The sequence below is a fragment of the Herpailurus yagouaroundi genome, unplaced genomic scaffold, assembly GCF_014898765.1.
Source record: "Herpailurus yagouaroundi ecotype Mexico unplaced genomic scaffold, PumYag 186, whole genome shotgun sequence".
Classification (NCBI taxonomy): Eukaryota; Metazoa; Chordata; class Mammalia; order Carnivora; family Felidae; genus Herpailurus; species Herpailurus yagouaroundi.
In genome coordinates this window covers 31,948,381-31,971,103 of record NW_024412417.1, presented here as the reverse complement: position 1 = coordinate 31,971,103, position 22,723 = coordinate 31,948,381, and the positions used below count along the sequence as shown (strand labels likewise).

Here is a 22,723-nt window from a genome sequence, read left to right as displayed (position 1 = left end):
ATTTGCCAATTAGTTTACTTTCTATGAATGAAATCTTACGGGATGTATTCTATTGGGTCTGGTCTCTTTTTAACAGTGCATTTGAGTCACTAGTACTGTTGCTCATGGGTATAGATTGTTCCTCCTCATATTGGTCCATCGTGTGACTAGATCACCATCTCTTTTCCCCATTCTACTGATGATGGGTCTTTTGGATAGTGTCTGGTTTTGGCTGTAATGAATAGTGCTGTGAACATTCTGGTACATGTCTTGGTGAACACAGGTATGCGTTTCTGTTGAGTACATACCCAGGGGTAGGATAGATGGCTTCCAATAGCTCTTTTACAGTCCACAGTTGAGCCTCGGTGCCTTTCATTTTTCATTCGCTTTTCTTGCCTACCTAGGATGTCAAAAAAAAAAAAAAGAAAAAGCCACACTTTGCTAACATCAGCATTTGGCACATGGATGCCCCTCTTCTTTCTTGTTTGGTGACCTGTGTAGAGTTTCTTACCTCCAAAGCAATCAATTTGTACCGTTTCAGAAAAAAAAAAAAAGTCTGCTTTTGGTACTTTAGAACTCCCCCCACTTTAGACTCTGGGTAGCGTTTGTCATTATTTCAGCAGCAGATTGTTTGGGAGAATTTTAGTTCAAGGCTGGCTGCCACCCACTCTGTCAACAGAAGCTGTGGGACTAGTAAGTAAAGAACGATGTCTTACCCCTTTTCAGAGGCCTTAGATGCCAGTGCAGATGTGGGCCTCCTTCTAAGTGAGGGACTCTGTGCAGATCACCTAAACTCTCATGAGGGCCCAGCTTTCCTCAAGAAAAAGCTGGGGATGATGATGGTTCCTACCTTGGGAGGCTGTGGGGATAAAATGAGCTGCTCCCCTCTCCTCCCCTCTGCCTGCCGGTCCTGTGCCCTCGGTGCTGCACCTGGCTCCCCATTGTGGGGTGGGGGCAGGCTCCCCAGGGCGGAAAGCATGTCTGCACTCCCAGCCCTGAAAATCCATTTTCTTATTCTAACTATTTGCATGTCAGAGGAAAGGAGGGAATTTAGCTGGGCCCCTTCATTGGGGATTCCAGAAACACATTACATTGTGTTTTTCTGAAGAGATAAGTTCTCTCCTGGTGTTTTCAAATTATCATTTTAAAGTAATACAAAAATAATATCAAGTCTCTTAGATCAATGAAAGCCAAGTATAACTCAAGGGTAAGCTTAATGAACGGGGAAAAGAAGTGAGATATTTTGACAGACACTGATTTCCAAAGCACAGGTGCACACAGGGGCTAAAAATAGCATGGTGGCGTCAGTGTTAGGGGAAAATGTAGTCGGAAAAAAACAGGGTTTCTTTTCCAAAATCAGGTCCTGAGTAATTTGCAGGGATATGGAGGTAGCTTAAAATGGGAATTTGTAAAAACTATGTCAGTGTGTGTCTTCTAAGAGATTGTAATCATCATACACCTACACGTACAATTTTTTTTTCAAAGCACCTTTGTAATCCGTTTTCTTAATTCCAACGTTTTATAAAATCTGTGAGCTAAGGAGGGCAGAGTCATAGGACAGACATCACCGGGTAGATGAAGATATACACTCAGAGGTCTAGACTTTTCCAAGGCCCTGCGGCTACTTAAGAGCCAAGGCCAGGGCTAGCTTGCTTCTGGTCTTTGCCCCCAGTGCTTTTCGTAAGCAGGGAGAATCAGGATTATACAAGTATAGGAGGACTTAAAATTTTTACTAGTTGTAATTATAGCTCATAGTAATGATGCCACTTGTGAGAGACATTGTAAAAACAGGGGTTTTGTGTCATAAACTCTGGAGTCAAGCTGTCTGGGATAAAATTCTACTTCCCCCACCTGCTAGCTATTATTTAACCTTTTCTCATTTCTGTTCTTCATCTGTAAAATCCGCCCCCTGAGTCAGTGCATGTAAATGAGCAGAATAGCACACTTTTTTTTTTTTTTTTTTTAAACCACCCATCAGAATAGGGCAAGTATTAGTCTATCATTCCCCTTTTACAGATGGAAATTGAGGCCCGGAAGTGATAGCTTGTAAGCCAAACACTTAACATCTTGGTGTTCTCAAATCACTTCTGGTGAGAACTAACTCACAGTCCTCAAACCTTTTCTGTTAAATGATGTGTCTATGTTAAAGTTGTAAATAAATCCACATGAGTTTTAACTTACTTTGTTTTACTGGTTTAATAGAGGGTTCTTGCAAAGTCACTCTTCTGGGTGTTTTTATAAAGCGCGTTTTCTTCCGCAGGGAACGGAGCCTTGAGGGCTACATTCCTGTACTCGGAGGATGTAACGTGGCAGCTCTGTGTCCGGCCAGGCGCCACCGCCAGTGTCCCCCATTCCAGCCACACCCACACTGTCAGCAGTACCTGTTCAGTGCTCTTGTAGTTCTCTCGGACTTTAGTCGTTTTCCCAAGACCAGACCACCCCTCCCTCGTGCTCACTCTTTGCTTCTTCACATGACCCACTACCGAGAACATCTGGATGCTGGTGGGGGGGGGGGGGGTCTTACATGCTTGCCAAGCGAGACACACAGCTCTCCAGGCAAAAGCCAGCATTATGCTGGCATTTCCGAAGGACTGGGAAGGTCGTCTACTTCAACCACTATTATTTAAGGTTGTTCGGGGGGTACTAGCCAGTGAATTAGACCACAATGGAATGAGATACAAAATTTTATTTACAAATAGAGTTGTATACTTTGAAAGCCCAAGAGGCTCAGTTTTCAAATCTATTACAAACAATAAAGTAATCCAGCTAATACTACAAACAGTAAGGTAATTCGGCTTTGGTGGTTTGGTATTAGAGCTAGAAAGCATAGCTCAATAGAAAACTTCTAAAAGCTGTGAAAGACTTCTTCCTGGCTGGGAATGGTTATCACATTGATATAATAAAGATGCTGATTCTAGTTCTTTTGAGAAAATAAAATGTTAAGACCAGCCAAGAAAATCATGACAAATGTGGAAGAAAAACAGGAGGGGGATTATTTAATCATATCACTTTACCAGATATTGTTACGTATTATAAAACTAGACATTAAAATAGCTTGATATTGATAGGGGAATTCAGTTTCAAACAGGATAGCATTTTAATATAATAATAGATTTTAATATAAAAGGAAATAAATAGATAATGAAAATAGCTTTTCGGAACACTTGGGTGGCTCGATTGGTTAAGTGTCTGACTTCAGCTTAAGGTCATAATCTCGTGGTTCACGATTTCGAGCCCCATGTCAGGCTCTGTGCTGACAGCTCCGAGCCTGGAGCCTGCTTCGGATTCTGTGTCTCCCTCTCTCTCTACCCCTGCCTGGCTCGCACTCTGTCTCTCTGTCAAAAATAAACATTAAAAAATATTTAAAAAAAAACAAGAAAGAAAGTAGTGTTTCAAATGAATGGAGAAAGTATGGGTTACTCTGTAAATGGGATTGGGAAAGCTGAGTGAGCGCCTAGAAAAAGAAGTAGGTTATCTTCCTTACTCCTGAGACGAACATGAATGTGCCACGGTAGGACTGTGAATATTTTGATACTCTTAAGTGGAGACGTAGCTTGTGAGCTGCATGAGCATCCAAGTACACCTGACGGATACATTTGCCTACCTTAAATTACACTTTTACATGTCAAAATATGGCAAGCATACCGTAAAAGCATAGATGAATGGCCAGAAAATATTTGCAACAATGAGAAAGGGGAATTTCCATAATATATAAAGAAATGCAAATCTGGCAGGAAAATGAAGAAAGGAAGTGCTAAAGTTTTAAAAACAGTTCGTAAATACACACTAAATGGTGACGGCGTAGAGAAAAGACGGGCATTAATGTACATTTTAGGAGTAAGTATAGGAGTTGGTTAAACATTTTTGTAGGCATTTGGCAATGTCTACCAAAATTAAATGCAGAAGTCTGTTAATTTAGCAGATTAACTCACAGGATTTGATCCTATATGTAAGTGTATAAAGAGGATATTCGAGAATATTCAACCGTGGCCTTGTAACGGTTTAAACAAATTTTGGACCTTCACATAAAAGGAATACTTTACAGCCAATAAAAATATTTTGTCAAGGGACTTAAACAAGGCATAGAACCATGCAATACAAGGTAGGATGAAAAAGAATGAACAGTAGTAACACATAATGTTATTGAAAGAAATACAAGAAACTGATTGTCGTTGATGGAAAGGGAATCAGGAGATGAAGGTCAGGAGGAAGACTTCCTTCTCATTGTAGACTTTTTGGTAAGTGTGTGTGTGTGTGTGTGTGTGTGTGTGTGTGTGTGTTGAGGGGATGGGACAGTTGTAAAGTCATATATCCATATTGCCTAAATAGCACAGTGATTTGAATAAAAACATTTCTATTTTACTTCTGCCTTTTGAAAATGACATTTTTTGGTAAGGTTTGTCACCCCGGTATATTCTTTCTCCCAAAAGGAGATATTACTGTGCTGTTGGAGCCTGTCTTTATAATTCATTTTTGACAGGCTTAACTATGGCCCTTCTCCCAGTAAAGACTAACCATATATTTCCTTAGTATTGATTTTTTTCAACTTGGTTAGGAATATTTATTGCTTATATTACATGATTTTATTCCATCGCTTTGCAGATTGGTATGATGGTAGCTGATGGGAGCTTTTCTTCAGTGTTCTTGAATTATATTGGTGGTATCCCTTTGGTTGCTTTCATCACAGAGGAGAATGTTTTGCAAGGGTGAATTTTGTTGAGTTAAAAAAAAAAAAAAAACATTAACCAGGCTTGGAGAAACTAACCACTGTGTCTGTTTTGATCTGGACAGATTTGGAGGCCAATCACTGCCACCTTTTATTTCCCTGTGGGTCCAGGAACTGGATTTCTTTATTTGGTCAATTTATATTTCTTATATCAGTATTCTACACGTCTTGAAACAGGTATGTTGTCCATAGTTGTCTTAAGATTTGTTTCTAATTCACCAGTTCTAATTTACCAGTTACTTATTGGAAGAATTCTGAGGGCAGTTAGCTTGTAAGGAAATGGCATAATGATAGTCAATGCTCAGTAGTAACTGTGCCAGGACTGTACTAGGCGCTTAGTTTATTTGATTTTTAATCCTCACGACATCATCATGAAGCATAAGTAACAGTGTCACCATTTTATAGGTGAAAAAAAATGAAAGACCAGAGCTTAATACATCTTGTCCCTACCTTGTCCTTAGTGGCTGACTTGTGTGCCTCTCACTTAAATTTGACTTCTCACCCATTTCTGTCACATAGTACTCATTTGTCCTTTATTTTATTTATTTTTTAAGTTGACTTCACACTCCGTTTGGAGCCCACTGTGGGGCTTGAACTCACAACTCTGAGATCAAGACCTGAGCTGAGATCAAGAGTCGGACATTTAACTGACTGAGTGACCCAGGTGCCCCAGTCCTTGTCCTTAAATGTCAACTGTGCTGAAGTGTATATATCTCCCAGACTGGGGTTGAAAAACACTTCTTCATGCTATGAAAGCCTTAAGTTATTCTCTGTGATTGAATTACTCACTTTTGAAATATATAACTGGGATTTAATAATATGGTAGTTTATTAGATAGGACTGCCCATATGGTGTTATGGGTAAGTTTTTTTGCTTGTTTGGTTTTTTACAAAAATCTTTTCTTAAAAGTTTCTCGGTATTGTTATTTCCTTTGTACAATACCTCGTGTGCTGTTCTGAGTTGCTTATCCTGAGAGCAGTAAATTGATGCTGCTGGGTCAAAATGTGAACAAAGTTTTATTAAGCCTAAATGATTTTGAAAAGGTTGGCCGACTCCAGACACCTTATAAACCTGCTGGCTGTTAGCTCAGGGTAGAGAATTCTGAACCACCCTTAAATCTAAGTCAGTTTGAGAATTGAGAATCAGTCTCATAACTGTAGGGAAGTAGAAGGATGGGCATTGGTGTCAAATGTGTTTTCCTTAAATTGGCATTTGCACAAGGTGCTTTTTAAAAACAAATCACTACATTAAGTGTCAGGTCATCGACTCTTACCACCGGAAGGGACCTAGCCCGTCCCCTTAGTTTTACAGAGGAAAAAGAGGAGATTCAGGGAAGGAAAGTGGCTTGGCGGAGGTGAAACTGACCCACAGTCTCGCGACCACAGTAGGGGGCTTGGACCTAAAGCCCCCAGCATATGTGATTTTTATTCTCCCCTGTCCCAGTTGAACTTGCTAGTAATGCTGTAGCATTCTACCCCCTGGTGTAATTTCATTGAGGATTGAGCTATTGGAGTAGTATTATTTTATATCAGCAGGAAATTCTAAGTGTGGATGATCCATGACTAGTTTTTCGAAATTTTGTTACAGAAAAACTTCAAATGTACACAAAAGTAGTGAGAAAGGTTAATGAACCTTTCTTTTCCTTTTTGTTGAGATGAAATTCACAGAACATAAAAGTGACTGTTTTAACCGTTACAAAAAAATTTTTTTTAAGCATTTGTTCATTGTCTAAGAGAGAGACAGAGCACGAGTGGGGGAGGGACAGAGAGAGAGGGAGACACAGAATCAGAAGCAGGCTCCAGGCTCTGAGCTGTTGGCGCAGAGCCTGACGGGGGGCTCGAACTCACGAACGGTGAGATCGTGACCTGAGCCGAAGCCAGATGCTTAACCCACTGAGCCCCCCAGGCGCCCCTGTTTTAGCCATTTTAAAGTGTATAGTTCTGTGGGCTCTGGTCTCGTTACGCAGCCGCTACCAACCACTGTCTACTTCAGTACATCTTCACTGCCCCTGAAACCCAAAGCAGTTACTCTCTATCTCCCATCCCCCCCTTTCTCTAAGCTCCTGGCCAGCACTGAGCTACTTTCTCTGCATACGGATTTGCCTATTTGGGACACTTTATGAGTCCTTCTGTGACAGGCTTCTTTCACTTAGAATGTTCTCAAGTCTGACCCGTGTTGTAGTATGTGTCCACCTGCCTGCAAGAACCCCTTTGTAACTACTCCTCGCCTTGAACTGTTATCTCCTGGCTGATCTTATTTGATCTCTATTCATGTCTGTCCTCCCACCCCTGATTATTTGAAGCAAATGATACCAGACGTGATATCATTTCATCTGTAAATTTTCTAATATTTATCTCTGAAATTCAAGGACTTAAAAATAATCCTAATGCCATTTTGAAGTCTAAATTGCAATAATGCCATGACCATATTTTATTTGTAAGTTGTTTTCGCTCCGTTACTTGAGGCCCTGGAACCCACTTACCCACCCCTCCTATCTAGTCAGGTAATATAACTAATTTGTAATACCTGAATAACACTGAAGATCAATCTGTAGGATTATTAGCCCATTGATCTCTTTTACTTGCTTTAATTCTTTTAAGCTTCCCCCATTCCTTACTATCCAGTCACAGAGCATTTTGAAATTCTAGAGCTGAGAGGTACTATTTAAAGTTTTATTGATATATAATTCAAATACTATACAGTTCCACCCATTTAAAGTGTACAATTTAGTGGGTGTTCATAGATTTGTGCAATCATCACTATAATTAACTTGAGAATATGTCGTCTCCACAAGAAGAAACCCTGTGCCCATTAACGGCCATTCCCCATTTCCATTCAACCTGGTCGTCCCCTTAAGCTTTTAGGCAACCACTGATCTACTTTCTGCCTTTTTGGATTTGCCCATTCTCTACGTTTCTTATAGGCAGCATCATATAATAGGTGATCTTTTGTAACTGGCTTCTTTCACCTAGTGTTTTCAAGATTCTTCCATGTAGCATGTGTTAGTACCTCATTCCTTTTTATTGCCAAATGAGATTCCCTTATGTGGTTATTTTTCCTTTTTTTTTTTTTTTTTTAAGTTTATTTGTTTTGAGAGATAGTGCGAGTCAGGGAGAAGCAGAGAGAGAATCACTGTGCTGTCAGTGCAGAGTCTGACGTGGGGCTTGAACCCACAAAACTGAGATCATGACCTGAGCCGAAACCAAGAGTAGGATGCTTAACCCACGGAGCCACCCACGTGCCCCGTGTTTTTCCACTCATCAGTTGATGGACATTTGACTTGTATTCGTTTTTCACTGTTATGAATAATGCGGTTCTGAACCCTCATGTTGAGAGGAACTTTTGAGACCTGCCCATTTAAAATAAGATTGCACATGGGGCGCCTGGGTGGCGCAGTCGGTTAAGCGTCCGACTTCAGCCAGGTCACGATCTCCCGGTCCGTGAGTTCGAGCCCCGCGTCAGGCTCTGGGCTGATGGCTCGGAGCCTGGAGCCTGTTTCCGATTCTGTGTCTCCCTCTCTCTCTGCCCCTCCCCCGTTCATGCTCTGTCTCTCTCTGTCCCAAAAATAAATAAAAAAACGTTGAAAAAAATAAAATAAAATAAAATAAGATTGCACAACGAGAAAACAATGGTCTGGAGAGGTGGTGACATGCCCCAGAGGTCACAAAGCTATTTGAGATAACGTGTGGGACTGGAGCCCTGGTTCATTGATTCCAGTCTTCCCTCCACCATACAGCCTCACGGTAACAGCCTGACAATGTGTTTGCCACCTGCATGTTTTCCTACCTGAGTCAATGAAATATACAGCAGTGTTGGCTTATTTATAAGGTTTCTGATTTGAACTGGAAGACTGCAGTTTGAGACCACTTACTTTATAAATTCCCAGTTGCACACTTGCCAAATAATATAGTATTGTAATTTATGTGATTACAATAGCTTAAGTATTCAATCCGAAGAATGCTTCCGAATCACAAAGTCAACAGGAGCACCTGGCTGGCTCAGTTGGTAGAGCATGCGACTCTTGATCTTGGGATCACGGGTTCAAGCTCCACACTGGACGTGGAGCCTACTTAAAAAAAAAAAAAAAAAGCAAATTTTACTAAAATTCAGAAATTAGCTTTGATTCACCATAGGGATCCCCATCATTGAGCTTCCTTAACACTGTGGCTAAAGCGTGCCTTTGAGACCCCAGGGGAGAAATTAGGGAAAGAAGGAGAGACTTTTGCTGGAAACTTTTTTTCTTTTAGATAGAATTTTTTCCCTGTCTTTTGGAGACTTGTTAGGATTAAAAAAAAACAACTTTTTTTAATGTTTTTATTTATTTTTGAGACAGAGAGAGACAGAGCATGAGCAGGGGAGGGGCAGAGAGAGAGGGAGACACAGAATCTAAGGCAGGCTCCTGAGCTGTCAGCACAGAGCCCGACGCGGGGCTCGAACCCACGGACCGTGAGATCATGACCTGAGCCGAAGTTGGATGCTTAACCGACTGAGCCACCCAGGAGCAACCCCCCCCCACCCCGTCCTTTAAAAAAAAATTTTTTTTTAATGTTTTTATTTATTTTTGAAACAGAGAGAGAGAGAGAGACAGAGGATTTTTTTTTTTTTTAACTGACTACATATCATGCGATTATGAGGGGGTGTGGAGGGGAGGGAAGGTAGCTGTTTGAGCTAGAATGACCTTACAGTCATTTGTGTGTGGTCTCTGCCTCTCTTCTGGTCTCCCACCTGAAGGCATGAGGGCTCACCCTTAGAAGGGAGAGCAGGGCCAGTGTTGATTGTTCGGTCCAGGAATAAGACGGAGCCTGGCGTTTGGTGTGGTGACAAGGGCACTGGACTAGTAATTACATTTCACCCTGCTTCTAACAAGCCATGTGATCCAGGTCATGTAACTTTATTTCCTTGTCGGTAAAAAGGGGGTATAGGTCTTTCCCTTCTACCTCCCGGATGTGGTCTGAAGGTGAAGAGTCAGAGTCTATGGGAAGGTTTGGCCGTGCCCTCACTCTTCCCCTCCGCCAGCATTGTTTTCCCTTGCTAGAATGTAAGCCAGAAGAAGGAGACTGAATCTTCTCAAGAAAGCCCAGTGTCAGACTAAGTGAGAGTGTGTGTGAGAGAGAGAGAGAGAGAGAGAGAGAGAGAGAGAGAGAGTGTGTGTGTGTGTGTGTGTGTGTGTGTGTGCGCGCGCGCATCTAATAACAACAACAGTAAGATTCTCCCAGCATAGTCTTGCTGGAGACACAGTGGCAGGCCAGACAGATGGGGTCCCTCCAGTATCAGAGCTTATGGTCTCGCAGAGGGAGGAGGGAGACAAGTGATCACAGATGTGTCATCGGGCCACGAGGAGAGCCAGGAAGGAGAGGCCGACTAGTTGTGAAGCCTTCAGGGGATGGGAGCTCACTGGCCGTGGAACCGACTGCCCTCCCTGCGGGTCTTACAGCTTGTGGTAGTTGGAGGATGGTACTTACTGGAATTCGGTTAGGAGAACACAGATTAGCCTCACTCAGTTGACTGTAGTTCAGGGCTTTATTGGAAGACATGGCTTTAGGTATTTTAAAAATTTTCCTTTTTTTTTTTTTTTTTTTTTTACTTGTGAGGAGAAGTTTAAAAATATTCTCATTTTGGCTTTCTCTAGAATTTTTTGAAGCATTTCTCTACATAGAAATCACTTTGTTCTGAAATTCTGGACTGTGACATTTGGCTTATTTTTGTTTCTAGGAGCTTTTGATGGGAGGCCTGCAGACTATTTATTCATGCTCCTTTTTAACTGGATTTGCATCGTGGTATCCTTTAGTCTGTGACTTTGGGCCAGAAAGAAACCATTTTATTTTCAGGTTTGGGAAAGTAGATGGTATTGTGTACAGCAGTTCAAATGATAGCATTTGCATCTTTGTTTACTACAGTTCATAATTAAGAATAACTAAAGTTCGCTTTCAGAGCCGTAGTCAATCATACGGCCCTTGAGTGGTGCATTCTCTTGCCATTGCCTTGGTGGGGTTTTCCACATTTGGTTCAATTGTATTGCTGTCCCTCTAGTTCCCAGTTCTCTGTGTTCTCACGTGTGACAGCTCGTTGACTGCAGCAGAGAGATTCCGTGCCATGAGACAGCTTTTGGAATCCGTGCTCCTTATCAGAAAGTTAATTTACAGCCAGCAGCCTTTTCTGATTTCGTTGCCGTCCTCGTCTTCGGGGCCTACCTAGTCATTCAGTCCATCCAGGGGGAGCCGGCTCTGGGAAGGGCCACAGCATGTCTCTGCTGCATTTCAGCCCCCGCTGCCAGCAGCCTTCCAGCTGCGGACCTTTACAGATGGTGAGAGCAGCAGAAAGGGCACGATGGCTCAGTCTGTGCGGAGCTGGTGAGCTCAGAATTGCTTTGGGGCTTAGCTGCCATTGAAGCTTGGCCGGGAGCCAGGACATGTGGCACTTTGGATGCCCTTTCCCCTCCTTTAAGGGAAGAAAAAAAAATTGTTTTGGACCTCAGCCATGCTGTGGAGCCCTGAATGTGAGTAGAATCATTATTTGTTTCAGGGCACAGGTATCGTCATCTTCCAGCTGGAGAAGAGGTGCTAAAATGCAGGGCAAGGCAAAGAGGATGCAAGAGGGCCAACTGAGTCGTGGGCCAAAGCAGTTAAATTCTCACATTTCCGTGACATCCTATAGTCTAATAGAGTATTCATAATGGAGAGTATTCGATAACTTGGGATTCTGGAATGTTTTAAACAGTTTGAACGATAAGAAAAGTGTTTTCTTTCAGAACACAGGAATGAAATGAACTTATACTAGGTGCGAATTGCTTTGTTTGTATCTGATCTTTAACTTTATAAACCAAGATTACTGGCTTAGCAATGGACATGCAGGTAAGTGTCCCTTGAAACTGCCCTTTTACATGTTTCAGATTTACTTATTCATGGCCTTTGAGAGAAACTTAAATTGCATTTTGCAGTTATAGAATTAGAACTTCTTTGAAGGTCTTACATGAATTGTCTAAACCATTACTTTCCTTGCTCATTTCTGGGTTCTTCATTATGTTTGTGCATTGAGAATGATGGTTTTCCAGTATTTTCTATGCATTATATGGATATGTACTTTTTAAGTTGAGTATATACAGTAAGTAAAGCTTTACTGCCTTCTTTTTTTTTTTAATGTTTATTTTTGAGAGAGGGACAGTGCACTAGCGGGGGAGGGGCAGACACACACACACACACACACACACACACACACACACACACACGCAGAATCTGAAGAGGCTTCAGGTTCCGAAATGTCAGCACAGAGCCTGACTTGGGGGCTCGAACTCACCAACTGCAAGATCATGACCTGAGCTGAAGTCCGACGCTTAACCGACTGAGCCACCCAGGTGTCCCTACTGCCTCCTTTTCTCAAGTACCCGAGCTTGATCCTGATATTTCTGAATCCATCTCAAATAATTCTGTTGGATTTTATTCCAGGATTTTGTAGCATGCTTTGTATAATGGACTAACTAAAAGGATCAATTTGTAATTCTGATGATTGAATTTATTTTTGGTTTTTGAATAGCCATGTGAGAATTTGTTTGGAGGGGAGAGGTTAAAAACAAAAACAAAAACAAAAACAAAAAAACCCAACCTGGTAGATTCACGGTAAGCCTCTGAAGTGCCTCTGGAGCCTTGTGTTTACACGTTGACTTCTTTTGCAGTTGCTGATGATTCCTCTGATCATGTCCGTACTTTATGTCTGGGCCCAGCTGAACAGAGACATGATTGTATCATTTTGGTTTGGAACACGATTTAAGGTACTTTGACCTACTTGGAAAAGTTTCCTTTTCGTTCGTCTCCACAGAAATCCCTCTTCATCTGAGAGGTGCACTTTCTGACTCGTCCAGAAGAGGTCACTGCAGAGCAACATACCATAGGCAAGCCCCCCTCCCCTGCTCAGTCCCCTGGTCAGTGCCCTGCGTTTCTTTAGCCCACCTGGAATCCTTCCTTTGCTGACTGTTACTTCTTGGCCCCTTAGGCATGTGTCCCTGAACAGTCTTGTGTCTGTGTGTATGATAGAGGGAAGGAAAGATACTCATGGGAGCATTTCCTTTTAAAGTCTGTTATCATTCCCTGTTAATGTATTTTACACTTCAGCTAAAACAGATTTGTTTTTCCCCCCAGACACTTCCGTTAGTTCCTTCTCTCACACTTTTCCACCTGTAACATCTCTTTGATTTTCTTCCTCTTGTAAATCCTACCTGGTCTTCATTTGAGTTGGGACTGAACATACTTCTGGGTTTCCTGCCTGGAATTAGTCTTGCCTTGGGGCTCTCCAGTACTTTATGTTCCAGAATATTTACCACATTCTGCCTTCAAGTTATTTATGTAGAACCCTTTCTTTACTAGTTTGTGAAGTTCCTTGTAGCTCCCTTAGCTCTTTGTATGATGTGTTGAATCTGGACAGAGGCTCAGATGTTGAATTCAACTCGGGAGCTTTCTCATTTGGGAGAGTATTAGTTCAGGGTATCCGTGTATAATGAGATAAAAATCCCAAGTAATTTTGTGAAGTATGTAAGAGAAGAACCTAAAAAGGTGGGATATTTTTAGTTCATTGGCAACAGTTTGCTAGTTGGAGTCTTAATGTGGTTCTATTATGGGTCATGTTTTCATGAGTGTCCATAGGACACCCAGCTCCTTTGTGAAGCTGTTTGTTAGTATTCATTCAGCAGGGCATGTATTGTATCTGATCCATGGGCACAGTACTCTGTCCCTCCAGTTACTAATATACGAATTTTAGATTGGAAGTTTTAAGTACAGTACTGATGGATTGGTCTGAGAAATTTTGGGGGTGACTTTCCACAGGATTTATATAAAGCTCTTACCAGTATATGCTTACCCGTTCCAGCCCCCTGGCACCTGCGTCCTTAGGGGTGGTTATTCATGTTTGTGTTTACGTTTTCCTAGGCCTGTTATTTACCTTGGGTGATCCTTGGATTCAACTATATCATCGGAGGCTCGTAAGTAAATACTCGATTTATTTAATTGGAAACAAATCCTTAAAAGACTTCCATTATTCTTTGTCTTCTCTAGTCTTTCTGAAACTTTAAAGAAGTTCAGCGTCGATGCATTGGAACCTCAGACTTATGAAATACAGTTGACCTTGAACAACGGGGATTAGGAGTATCAACCTCCTGCATAGTTGGAAATCTGTGTATATTTTTTAACTCCCCCAAAAGTTGACTGTTCCTAGTCTCCTGTTGACCAAAGCCTTGCTGCTAGCATAAGCGGTCGATTAATGCATGTTTTAGGTTGTAACGTATTATATGTATCATATACTGTGTTCTTACAATAAAGTAAGTTAGGGAAAAGAAAATGTTATTCAGAAAATCATAAGAAGAGAACATACATTTACAGAACTGTACTGTATACATGAAAAAACCCACATACAGGGGCGCCTGGGTGGCGCAGTCGGTTAAGCGTCCGACTTCAGCCAGGTCCCGATCTCGCCGTCCGTGAGTTCGAGCCCCGCGTCAGGCTCTGGGCTGATGGCTCAGAGCCTGGAGCCTGTTTCCAATTCTGTGTCTCCCTCTCTCTCTGCCCCTCCCCCGTTCATGCTCTGTCTCTCTCTGTCCCAAAAATAAATAAACGTTGAAAAAAACAAAACAAAACAAAAAACCCACATACAAGTGGACCCACGCAGTTCAAATCTGTGTTGTTCAAGGGTCCACTGTAATTTCATTTTGATGTAATTGATTACATCGCGGGATGTTAAGCACATTTAGCACTGAACGCTTGTTATTTTGTTAGCTCATCGTTAGGCACAGTATACTTCCATGTATGTGCTTTTGAAAAATATTTCTGGATTCACTGTCCAGATTGAGCAGACCAGAAACTACTTTGTGTCTAGGCTGACTCCTCTAAGAACTATGCGTGAAATTACTATGTTTTTTATTCTTGAGGCATTTCCAGAATGCCTTGAAAACTGCTCACCAGTCATCAAAATGCAGATTCTCAGATGGGAAGTAGTTTTGCAAGTGGTTTGATAGTACAGAAATTATAGCCAAATAGGGTCAAATTTCCAGCCTGGAATTCGAGCTGAGAGGAAAACCTTCGATGTATCCAGTCAGAATTTTAAAAGGAAGATCTCAAGATGCAACTGTTCTGTGAACTCCCACTTATACCACAAAGTATTTTCCATTTTTAACAGATTTTGAGGGTCCTTGTTCTTAATATGTCTGACATACCTGCTCTGTGTGGTCCTGATGTCTGCAGCATATTGACAGAAATGAGTGAATTAAGCAGACCGACGCTGTTTAGAGCCTAGCAAGTTCTGAGCGTGCTGAAGCTGCCAAGGGCAGAGCCCGGGAGTGGCTGCAGATGTTGATTTGTCCCTGACAGGAATCATGTGGCCGCAGAGGACAACGCAGGGTATTTGATAGTAGGAGTGGATCTATAGAACCTTCGAGGGCCTGTACGTAAGCCAGGAAAAACCGAAGGCAGTGTGTGTTTTAGGATTACAAGGTCAGCCACGCAAAGTGATCTTTGTGATGTCTTACATTCAAGGACGCAGGAGGCGAGGGGCAAGTGCTGTGGCTCCAGGAATGTGCGAACAGGCCTGCACTCTCCCCCCACCTTCCCCACGCTTCTCTCTCGCTGGTCTTCCCATTTGCCCATGGTTTGCAAATATAGTACTTATGGCTGAAACATTCAGAAGCTTTGCAGCTTGCACCTCTGGAGGCAAGGAAGTAGCAAAAACAAGATTTTGAGGATGAGATGGGGCTTGAAAGAGATGTCGGAGGGCAGCTGCCCTTGGAGAGCACAGACCCCAGCAGGACTGGTTCCCCTTCCCCTCAGAATGCATTTGCCACGCAGACCACGAAAGGGCTCCCTGTAGAGCCACCACGGGCTGCCCAGGACCAGAAATGGGCTGCCAGGAAGGCTGTTTTCCCTTGCTGTTAGTTAAAACCGGCCACATCTCACTTCACTGCTTGAATGTCTTGAAACTAATTTGCCTCTTTGTTTGCAGGGTGATCAATGAGCTAATTGGAAATCTTGTCGGACATCTTTATTTCTTCCTAATGTTCAGATACCCGATGGACTTGGGAGGAAGGAATTTCCTGTCTACACCTCAGTTTCTGTAAGTATTTTTCTCTCTCATGTCACAGTCATTTATTTCACCACCCGTGTCTTAGGCATCCTAATCAAACTCCATGAGGGGTCGGATTTACCTCTGCGGCTGATGGAGAAATGTGAACCAGCAGACTTGTCCTGGTCCCACAGTCACAGGAAGTCAGGGATCAAAGCCACAGCCTTGTCTTCTCCTTGGAGCCCTTCTAGCTAGGGGCTGCTACTGACTCCAGTCAGGCATCACAGGGAACATTCTAGCTCTGCTGAACAGGTGGGGCCCCATGTGCAGCTCCAGCGCGGCCCACAGTGCGCCAGGGGGCTGGGCACAGTAACAGGACAACAGTATATGCTTTGAGAGCATCAATTTTACACAAGATTTGGCCAGAGAAGAGGTAGGGGGATAAAGCTACCTCACTGGTTGGCAGTTTCAAACTAACTTCCTTCCTTCCTTCCTTCCTTCCTTCCTTCCTTCCTTCCTTCCTTCTGTTCTCCTTCCTTCCTTCCTTCCCTTTCCTTCCTTTCTTCCCTTCCCTTTCCTTTCCTTTCCTTTCCTTTCCTTTCCTTTCCTTTCCTTTCCTTTCCTTTCCTTTCTTTTCCTTTCCTTTCCTTCCTTTCTCCTTCCTTCCTAACTTCCTTCCTTCCTTCCTTCCTTCTCTTCCTTCCATTCTCCTTCCTTCCATTCTCCTTCCTTCCTTCCTTCCTCCTTCTTTCCTTTCTTGCTTCCTTCCTTCCTTCCTCTCTTCCTCCCTTCCTCCCCTCCTCCCTTCCTTCCTCCCTCCCTCCCTCCCTTGTAATCACCACACCTAACATAGGGCATGTTGAACCCTGAGATCAAGAGTTGCATGCTCTTCAAGTGAGCCAGCCAGGCGCCCCAAACATTTTTTCTATCAGATATTATAGAATGGAAAATTTCTGGAACTTTTCAAAGTGAAAGTGAGAAACTTGAGGTTTGTAGAGTGTAGGCACCATGGGAATGTGTGCTGGTTCTTTCTCTGCCGCTCCTAGGGTTTACTCAGGTGAGGAGGCTGAGGGCACAGCTTTGGTTTTGAGACAGACGTGGGTTGGAATCCCGTTCCCCTCTTTCATCAGTTTTGATAATTGGGGAAGTTGCTTAATAAAACCTCCGAGTTTCAACTTGCAAGCCTGTACGCTGGGGGGAAGCCGGGTCTCATCGGGCTGCGGGCGGTAAGGCAGGCTATTGGCCGCACAGTAGTGGGTGTTCGGTAAATACAAGCTCTTAGCCTTGTTCCTAAAGTTGGGGCTAGGGTGGGATTTCACGAGCCAGAAGAGATGCTGACACACTTAAGCATGTCAGGAGTGGGACCATTCTGTCAGTGAGGCAAAAGGCTGTTGAAGAAGGGACCAGTGAAATCACCATCTGGGTGTCACAGCCTGCCCGACAATCACACCTAATCTCCAGTCTGGGATATGCAATAATAGCTTGTATTTAAAAGCTTTAAAGAAGGAAAACCCTTTCCCATCTTGCTCGTTTTAATGTTTTGTGATTCATCATTCTTCCAAGGGGTCAGTGAGAGCAGTAAAACTTGAGGCCCCTTCACCCTGCACCCCCTTTGTAAGTTAGGGGTAGGGTTTTAAAAGCCTTCTTTTGTGACGTATTATATACAAACAGAGAAGTACACTTTTGTTGTGTGTGTTTTTTTTTAAAGAGCATGAAAGGAAACTTGTTTGTCTTCTGAGCCTTGAGTTGCCTTCAGGCTAAAAAAACAAATGACCAATCTGCTTTCTGATTATCAAAGGACACGATAGCTGCGGGTTTGGATTTTTGGTCTAGGTTTATCAAGTCAGATGGCGGATGAATTGATTAAAACACAACTTGCTCATTTGGTGGGCGGCCAACAGTTCTCTTACTTTCAGGGGCCGTGTTCTGACTTCACGGCTTGGAGATAGTTCTCAGTTGTAGGCAACAAAGCATGTGAGATTCTAGTGGCAAAAATCAGTGGCATGCCAAAGCCTGCCTTCCATTTGAGCGCTCTCTGTTGGTGGAAAAGCCCTTCTGTTAAATTTTGCATACAGATCAGATGACAAAATGCAGCTCCTTGCAAAAGCACTAACTGCTTTGAAATTACCATAAATTTTTGTTGATTATGTATAATTGGGTGTCTTTTTGTACTAATTACTTGCATTTAATTTCACTATCCGTCTAAGCAGTGGCGATGGCTCCCATATTGTCTTACAGTGAGAAGCAAAGCAAGGCAGCCCTTTTTAAGTGTTCTGTTTCATTATATACTTTGGAGGAATATTATTGTACCAGAACATCGTGGATGTGGAGAAGTCAGGAGTTGGACAGACGTTTTGACTTGAAAACAAAGCCGTATTTGTTTAAAAGGGAAGATGGGGAGTTCTAGAATTCTAAGATCTATCACTGTTCTGCATTGCATTTCGAAAAGTAGATCGTCTTCTGCACGTAGTTATTTTTCTGTGTGAAAGGGGTTCGTTGTGTGGTTTCGGCAGGAATACAAAGGCGTCAGGGATGATGTGAACAAATGAGGACTCCAGTCCCTAACTGCGGTCACCTGAATCGCACCCCGTGTGTCCCATCTGTAGCACGAAGCCTGTAGTCCAGTAAGTGGTACAGGCACACACTCTGGAACCAGGCTGCCTGGGTTGGAATCTGGACACTCGCTTTTTAGAAGGGTTTTATTTAGTCTTGCCTTGGTTTTCTCATTTACAAGATGGGGTAATAGTAGTGCCTGGCTCATAGGGTTGTGGTAAAGACGAGGTGAATTTATGCAGCACCTGGTGGAAGCAAAACGTTCTATGATACGGACGTGCTGTGCAAGCTTTTTGCTGTGGACATGTTACCACTCACGGTCTGCTCTTGGTGCCGTGAGGGTTTTGAACAGGGCTGTCAGATGATGGCCTCTGCCTTCTCACAAAATTTTAAACACTAGGATCTAAGTGGAATAGGTTTAAACACATTCTTGAGGCGCCTGGGTGACTCAGGCGGTTAAGCATCCGACTCTTGATTTCTGCTCAGGTCGTGATCTCGTGGTTTGTGAGCTCGAGCCCTGCATTGGGCTCTGTGCTGAGAACGCAGAGCCTCCTTGGGATTCTGTGTCTACCCCTATCCCACTTGACCTTTAACTCTCTCTCAAAATAAATAAACATTAAACAACAACAACAACAACAAAACAACAAAACACGTTCTCAGTTTACTAATAGACAAGGAAGGGAAAGACTATGGAGAACACAGACCTGGGTTTAAGTTTCCTTAGCTGCTCTGGGACTCTTAGGTCATTAATCTGTAAGGTGGGAAGTCAGGTAAGCTTTTTGGACTTCAGCTTTCCTACCATCTTTGAGATGGAAAGAAGGCTGTCAGAAGACAGATTAGGAATGAACATTTGAAAAACACCCCAGGGGCGCCTGGGTGGCTCAGTCGGTTAAGCGGTTAAACGTCTGACTTCAGCTTGGGTCATGATCTTGTGGTTTGTGAGTTCGAGCCCCGCGTCGGGCTCTGTGCTGACAGTTCAGAGCCTGGAGCCTGTTTTGGATTCTGTGTCTCCCTTTCTCTCTGCCCCTCCCCCGCTTGTGCGTGTGCTCTCTCTCTCACTCTGTCTCTCTCTGTCTCTCAAAAATGTATAAATGCAAAAATTGAAAAACACCCCAGATTCCAAGACAAAGTGGGTATCTCCAGTCCCCCTTGATGGCCGTGGGGCCCAGGTGTGGGCGGAGGTGCCGTGTGGGCCTCAACGTGCAGGCTGCAGATTGGTCCTTTGCAAGTGAATTTCTGTTACCTCCTTTGATCCAGGTTGATCCATATTTAGATCCATCAAAATGCTATGTATAGGTGGTTCTTTCTGGTCGCTGGGCTTGTGGGAGTAATATTTTTGTTTCTATACTGTTCCGTATGAATTGCTTTTGTAATCAGAAAACGATTTTTTTTAGAGTGTGCATTTGGCTGGAGACGTAGTAAATTTAAGAATTCCGAAAAGTGAGCACAGTCTGTGGTCCGGGCATCGAGCTAAGTGCTGAAAAGGCAGAGTTAAGTAAGACATTGTCTTCCATTGGCCAGACTAATATAATTCAGTGTGACAGATGCCATGGGGATGCAGGAAAGGGAGACGTGCTGAATGGTCAGATCACCGTGCGGAAGTGATCATCTCGTCTTCTCTCCTTTGTTTCCCCCCTACCCCCGCTCCAGGTACCGCTGGCTGCCCAGCAGGAGAGGAGGGGTGTCAGGATTCGGTGTGCCCCCCGCCAGCATGAGGCGGGCTGCTGATCAGAATGGCGGAGGTGGGAGACACAACTGGGGACAGGGCTTTCGGCTTGGAGACCAGTGAAGGAGCGGCCTCTGGCCTGCCCACCAGCCACTCTGCTCAGATGAAGTCTCCTCCCAGTGCTGGGCGTGCTTAACCACCGAGTTCTAGCAAACGCTGTTGGACCTGACCCACACTGAATGTAGTCTTTCAGTACAAGACACAATTTTTTAAGACCTGAAGAAAAATATAAGTGTTCTTCAAGTTTCGTGATTCTCATTCAAGTCCTTACTGCTACGAAGAACAAATATCAACTGTGCAAATTTCAGAACTGACTCTCTTTTTTGGTGTCTTCTCTTCCTTTTCTGTCTCAATAACGGGTTTTGGCAGGTCCTGGTCTGCTGGCACCAAACTGGGAATCTGGGGTTGGGTCACTAAACCCTTGGCAAAGGGACTCTTACCTCTTTCTTGCACACCTGCCTCCCTCCTGCTTTTTCCAACCCCCATGTTTGCAGCTGGGGGAGGTTGCCCCTGAGATGGTTCTGCCTTTGACAAGCTCTCTTATTTATTGACTTTTGCCAAGGCTTGGGCTCAAAGAACTTGTCCACCATTTTCTCCCCTTGGTGGCAGAACTATAACAATAGGGGAAAAGACTGGACCAGCGGTTGGAGAGCTTTCTCTTTTGGAATTGCTGGGACCCGATGTCAGTTGTGACCATTTGCCACTGCTACAGGTGTTTTTTATTAAAAAAAAACAGCACCACTAGGCCATGAGGACACAGATTGGTGTTCATGAGGCATAGGTTGTTGCTAGGCGTTTTCTTCCTTAAGCGAGGGGATCACAACTTCAGTGGAGCTGCGTCTTGCACGGGGCCTAGGTGCAAACTGTGTGAGGGATAGTCCCTTTGCATCTCATGTAGGGCATGCTGGCTTTGCGTGTCCCCGGAGTAGTGGGGTGTGTTGTGCTAGGAAATTCCAAATCACACGTGCCCCGGGGAGTCGCTCTCTTTGAGAGGCACCTGGGCATCGGTTCCATTTCATTCTCATTCTGGATATATGTTTATTGAATAGTGTGGAGTGAGAACCTTATACCCTATTTAAATTGTCTTTTTTTTTTTTTTTGCCTCTCCCGCCACCTTGAATGGCCACATGCTTCAGTTAATGGTGAGGACACAGCTCCTCTGTACATAGGTCATATTATAAGAGCTAATATAAGCACATCTAAGTGAATCACATAATTTTGGGTTGTAATGGCTTTAGAATCACTTGTGTTTGAGGGTCTTTATTTTGAGCCATGAATGTAGAAGTCATGAATGTACATCAGACCAGCTTAAATACCCACAACTTTTTTTTCCCCCCGTAGGGGCTTTTTCCATCAGAGCTAGGCTTATCCCCCAATAAAGTTTTTTGAAGGCTATGGTGTTTCACAGTTTCTTATTTTCTGTTTTTATTCTGAAAGCAGACGGCTAGGCCTAGGAGCAGTGTCGAGTGGTTTGGCTTTGAACATTTTGATTGGTTTCTTCTCAGGAAACACTGTGCTCTCCCAGTGTGACCGTGCTTTGCCCCACCCTTAAAACAGTGACGTGTGTGACACTAGGAAGTGGGGACCTGCAAGCAGCTTGGTTTTAATAAAATTTGTGTGTACCTCTCCTTATTTAATTTACACGATAAAGGAGGCGGAGAGACTCTGGACCTTAACTGTCGGGTGTTTGTGCTGTTGACCTGTGGCCACAATAAAATTTACTTGTAAACTTTAAAAGCCATTATTCCTGTTATGTCACATGTGCCTTCGTTGTACAGGAGTGGAAACTCACTGTAAGCGTAAGAAGATTCTCATGACGAGTGAGCTCGAGGCCCTTGTACGTGCTCTCTTAGCAATTCAGCTGCCTGAGAGCAGTCGTTTGGGTAAAGGTTACAAGTATTCTTTAGAATACCTTCGTTCAAGGCAGAATGTTCATTAAATTCTTCTTAAACACGTGTAAAGCGCTGATGATTTTATGAATCTTGTCTGGATTACCTATCTTTTTGGAATAATTCAGCTAAGCAAGCTAGTTGAGATTTGATTTGGCCAGGCAGGACATACAGTGGATTCTCTTTATGAGTGGGGAAAAAAAAAAAATCCTTATTTTGTATAGAGAACTTCCCCTTTTGTAACTAATTCTTTCTGTTGGTAAAAATTGTAAATTAAAATGTACAACTTGACGGTCGTCTGTCTGAAGTTTCCGTATACCTACCCTGCTGCCTCTTTTAGACACTACCTAATTTACGTGACCAGGCATTTCTCAGGCCTGTAGGAGTGTCCAGGGTTTTTTGCAATCACAGCAATGCAGCATGTTTTAGGGGACTAGCTCATGTGTTGGGACTAGCTGTAGGATTCATTCCCGGAAGCACAGTTTCTGCGTTTTGGTTGGAATGAAGCAGTGTGCTTCCGAACACTGAGTTGGGTGCCCCATCCGGTTGTGGTGTGCCTTATGGCATTTCTGTAGCCTGCAGGTCTGACTCCTGGAACCCTACGGAATTAACCAGATAAGAACCTAGAGCCTGGAAGGCAGAGGCCATGATGTTACTGAGCCTTTTTTTTCTTGAGCTTGAACCAGCCAGCCTTTTAGGTAGGCTCTCATCATTCATCACCAGGTGGGGTGACAGGAAGGAGCGCTGCCCCCCTCTTCTGGCATTGGAGAAATAGCAGAAAGCTAGAAAGGAATGATCCTGCTTTTTAAAAGA

At 43.4% G+C, this 22,723-nt stretch overlaps 1 protein-coding gene across 2 annotated transcripts in view; it reads left to right on the top strand.

The window, feature by feature from the left end:
- DERL1 (derlin 1) overlaps positions 1-22,201 on the top strand; it is a 28,250-nt gene extending 6,049 nt beyond the window's left edge. The window contains exons 2-8 of one of the 2 annotated variants that reach the window (XM_040494349.1): positions 4,771-4,882; positions 10,418-10,482; positions 11,530-11,556; positions 12,375-12,470; positions 13,621-13,673; positions 15,683-15,793; positions 19,946-22,201. In XM_040494349.1, the coding sequence (XP_040350283.1) occupies positions 4,771-4,882; positions 10,418-10,482; positions 11,530-11,556; positions 12,375-12,470; positions 13,621-13,673; positions 15,683-15,793; positions 19,946-20,084 (603 nt within the window). In that variant the 3' untranslated portion in view covers positions 20,085-22,201. The remainder of the gene's footprint in view (positions 1-4,770; positions 4,883-10,417; positions 10,483-11,529; positions 11,557-12,374; positions 12,471-13,620; positions 13,674-15,682; positions 15,794-19,945) is intronic. The other variant, XM_040494350.1, reaches the window with a different exon arrangement.
- The last annotated feature ends 522 nt before the right edge of the window (positions 22,202-22,723 follow it).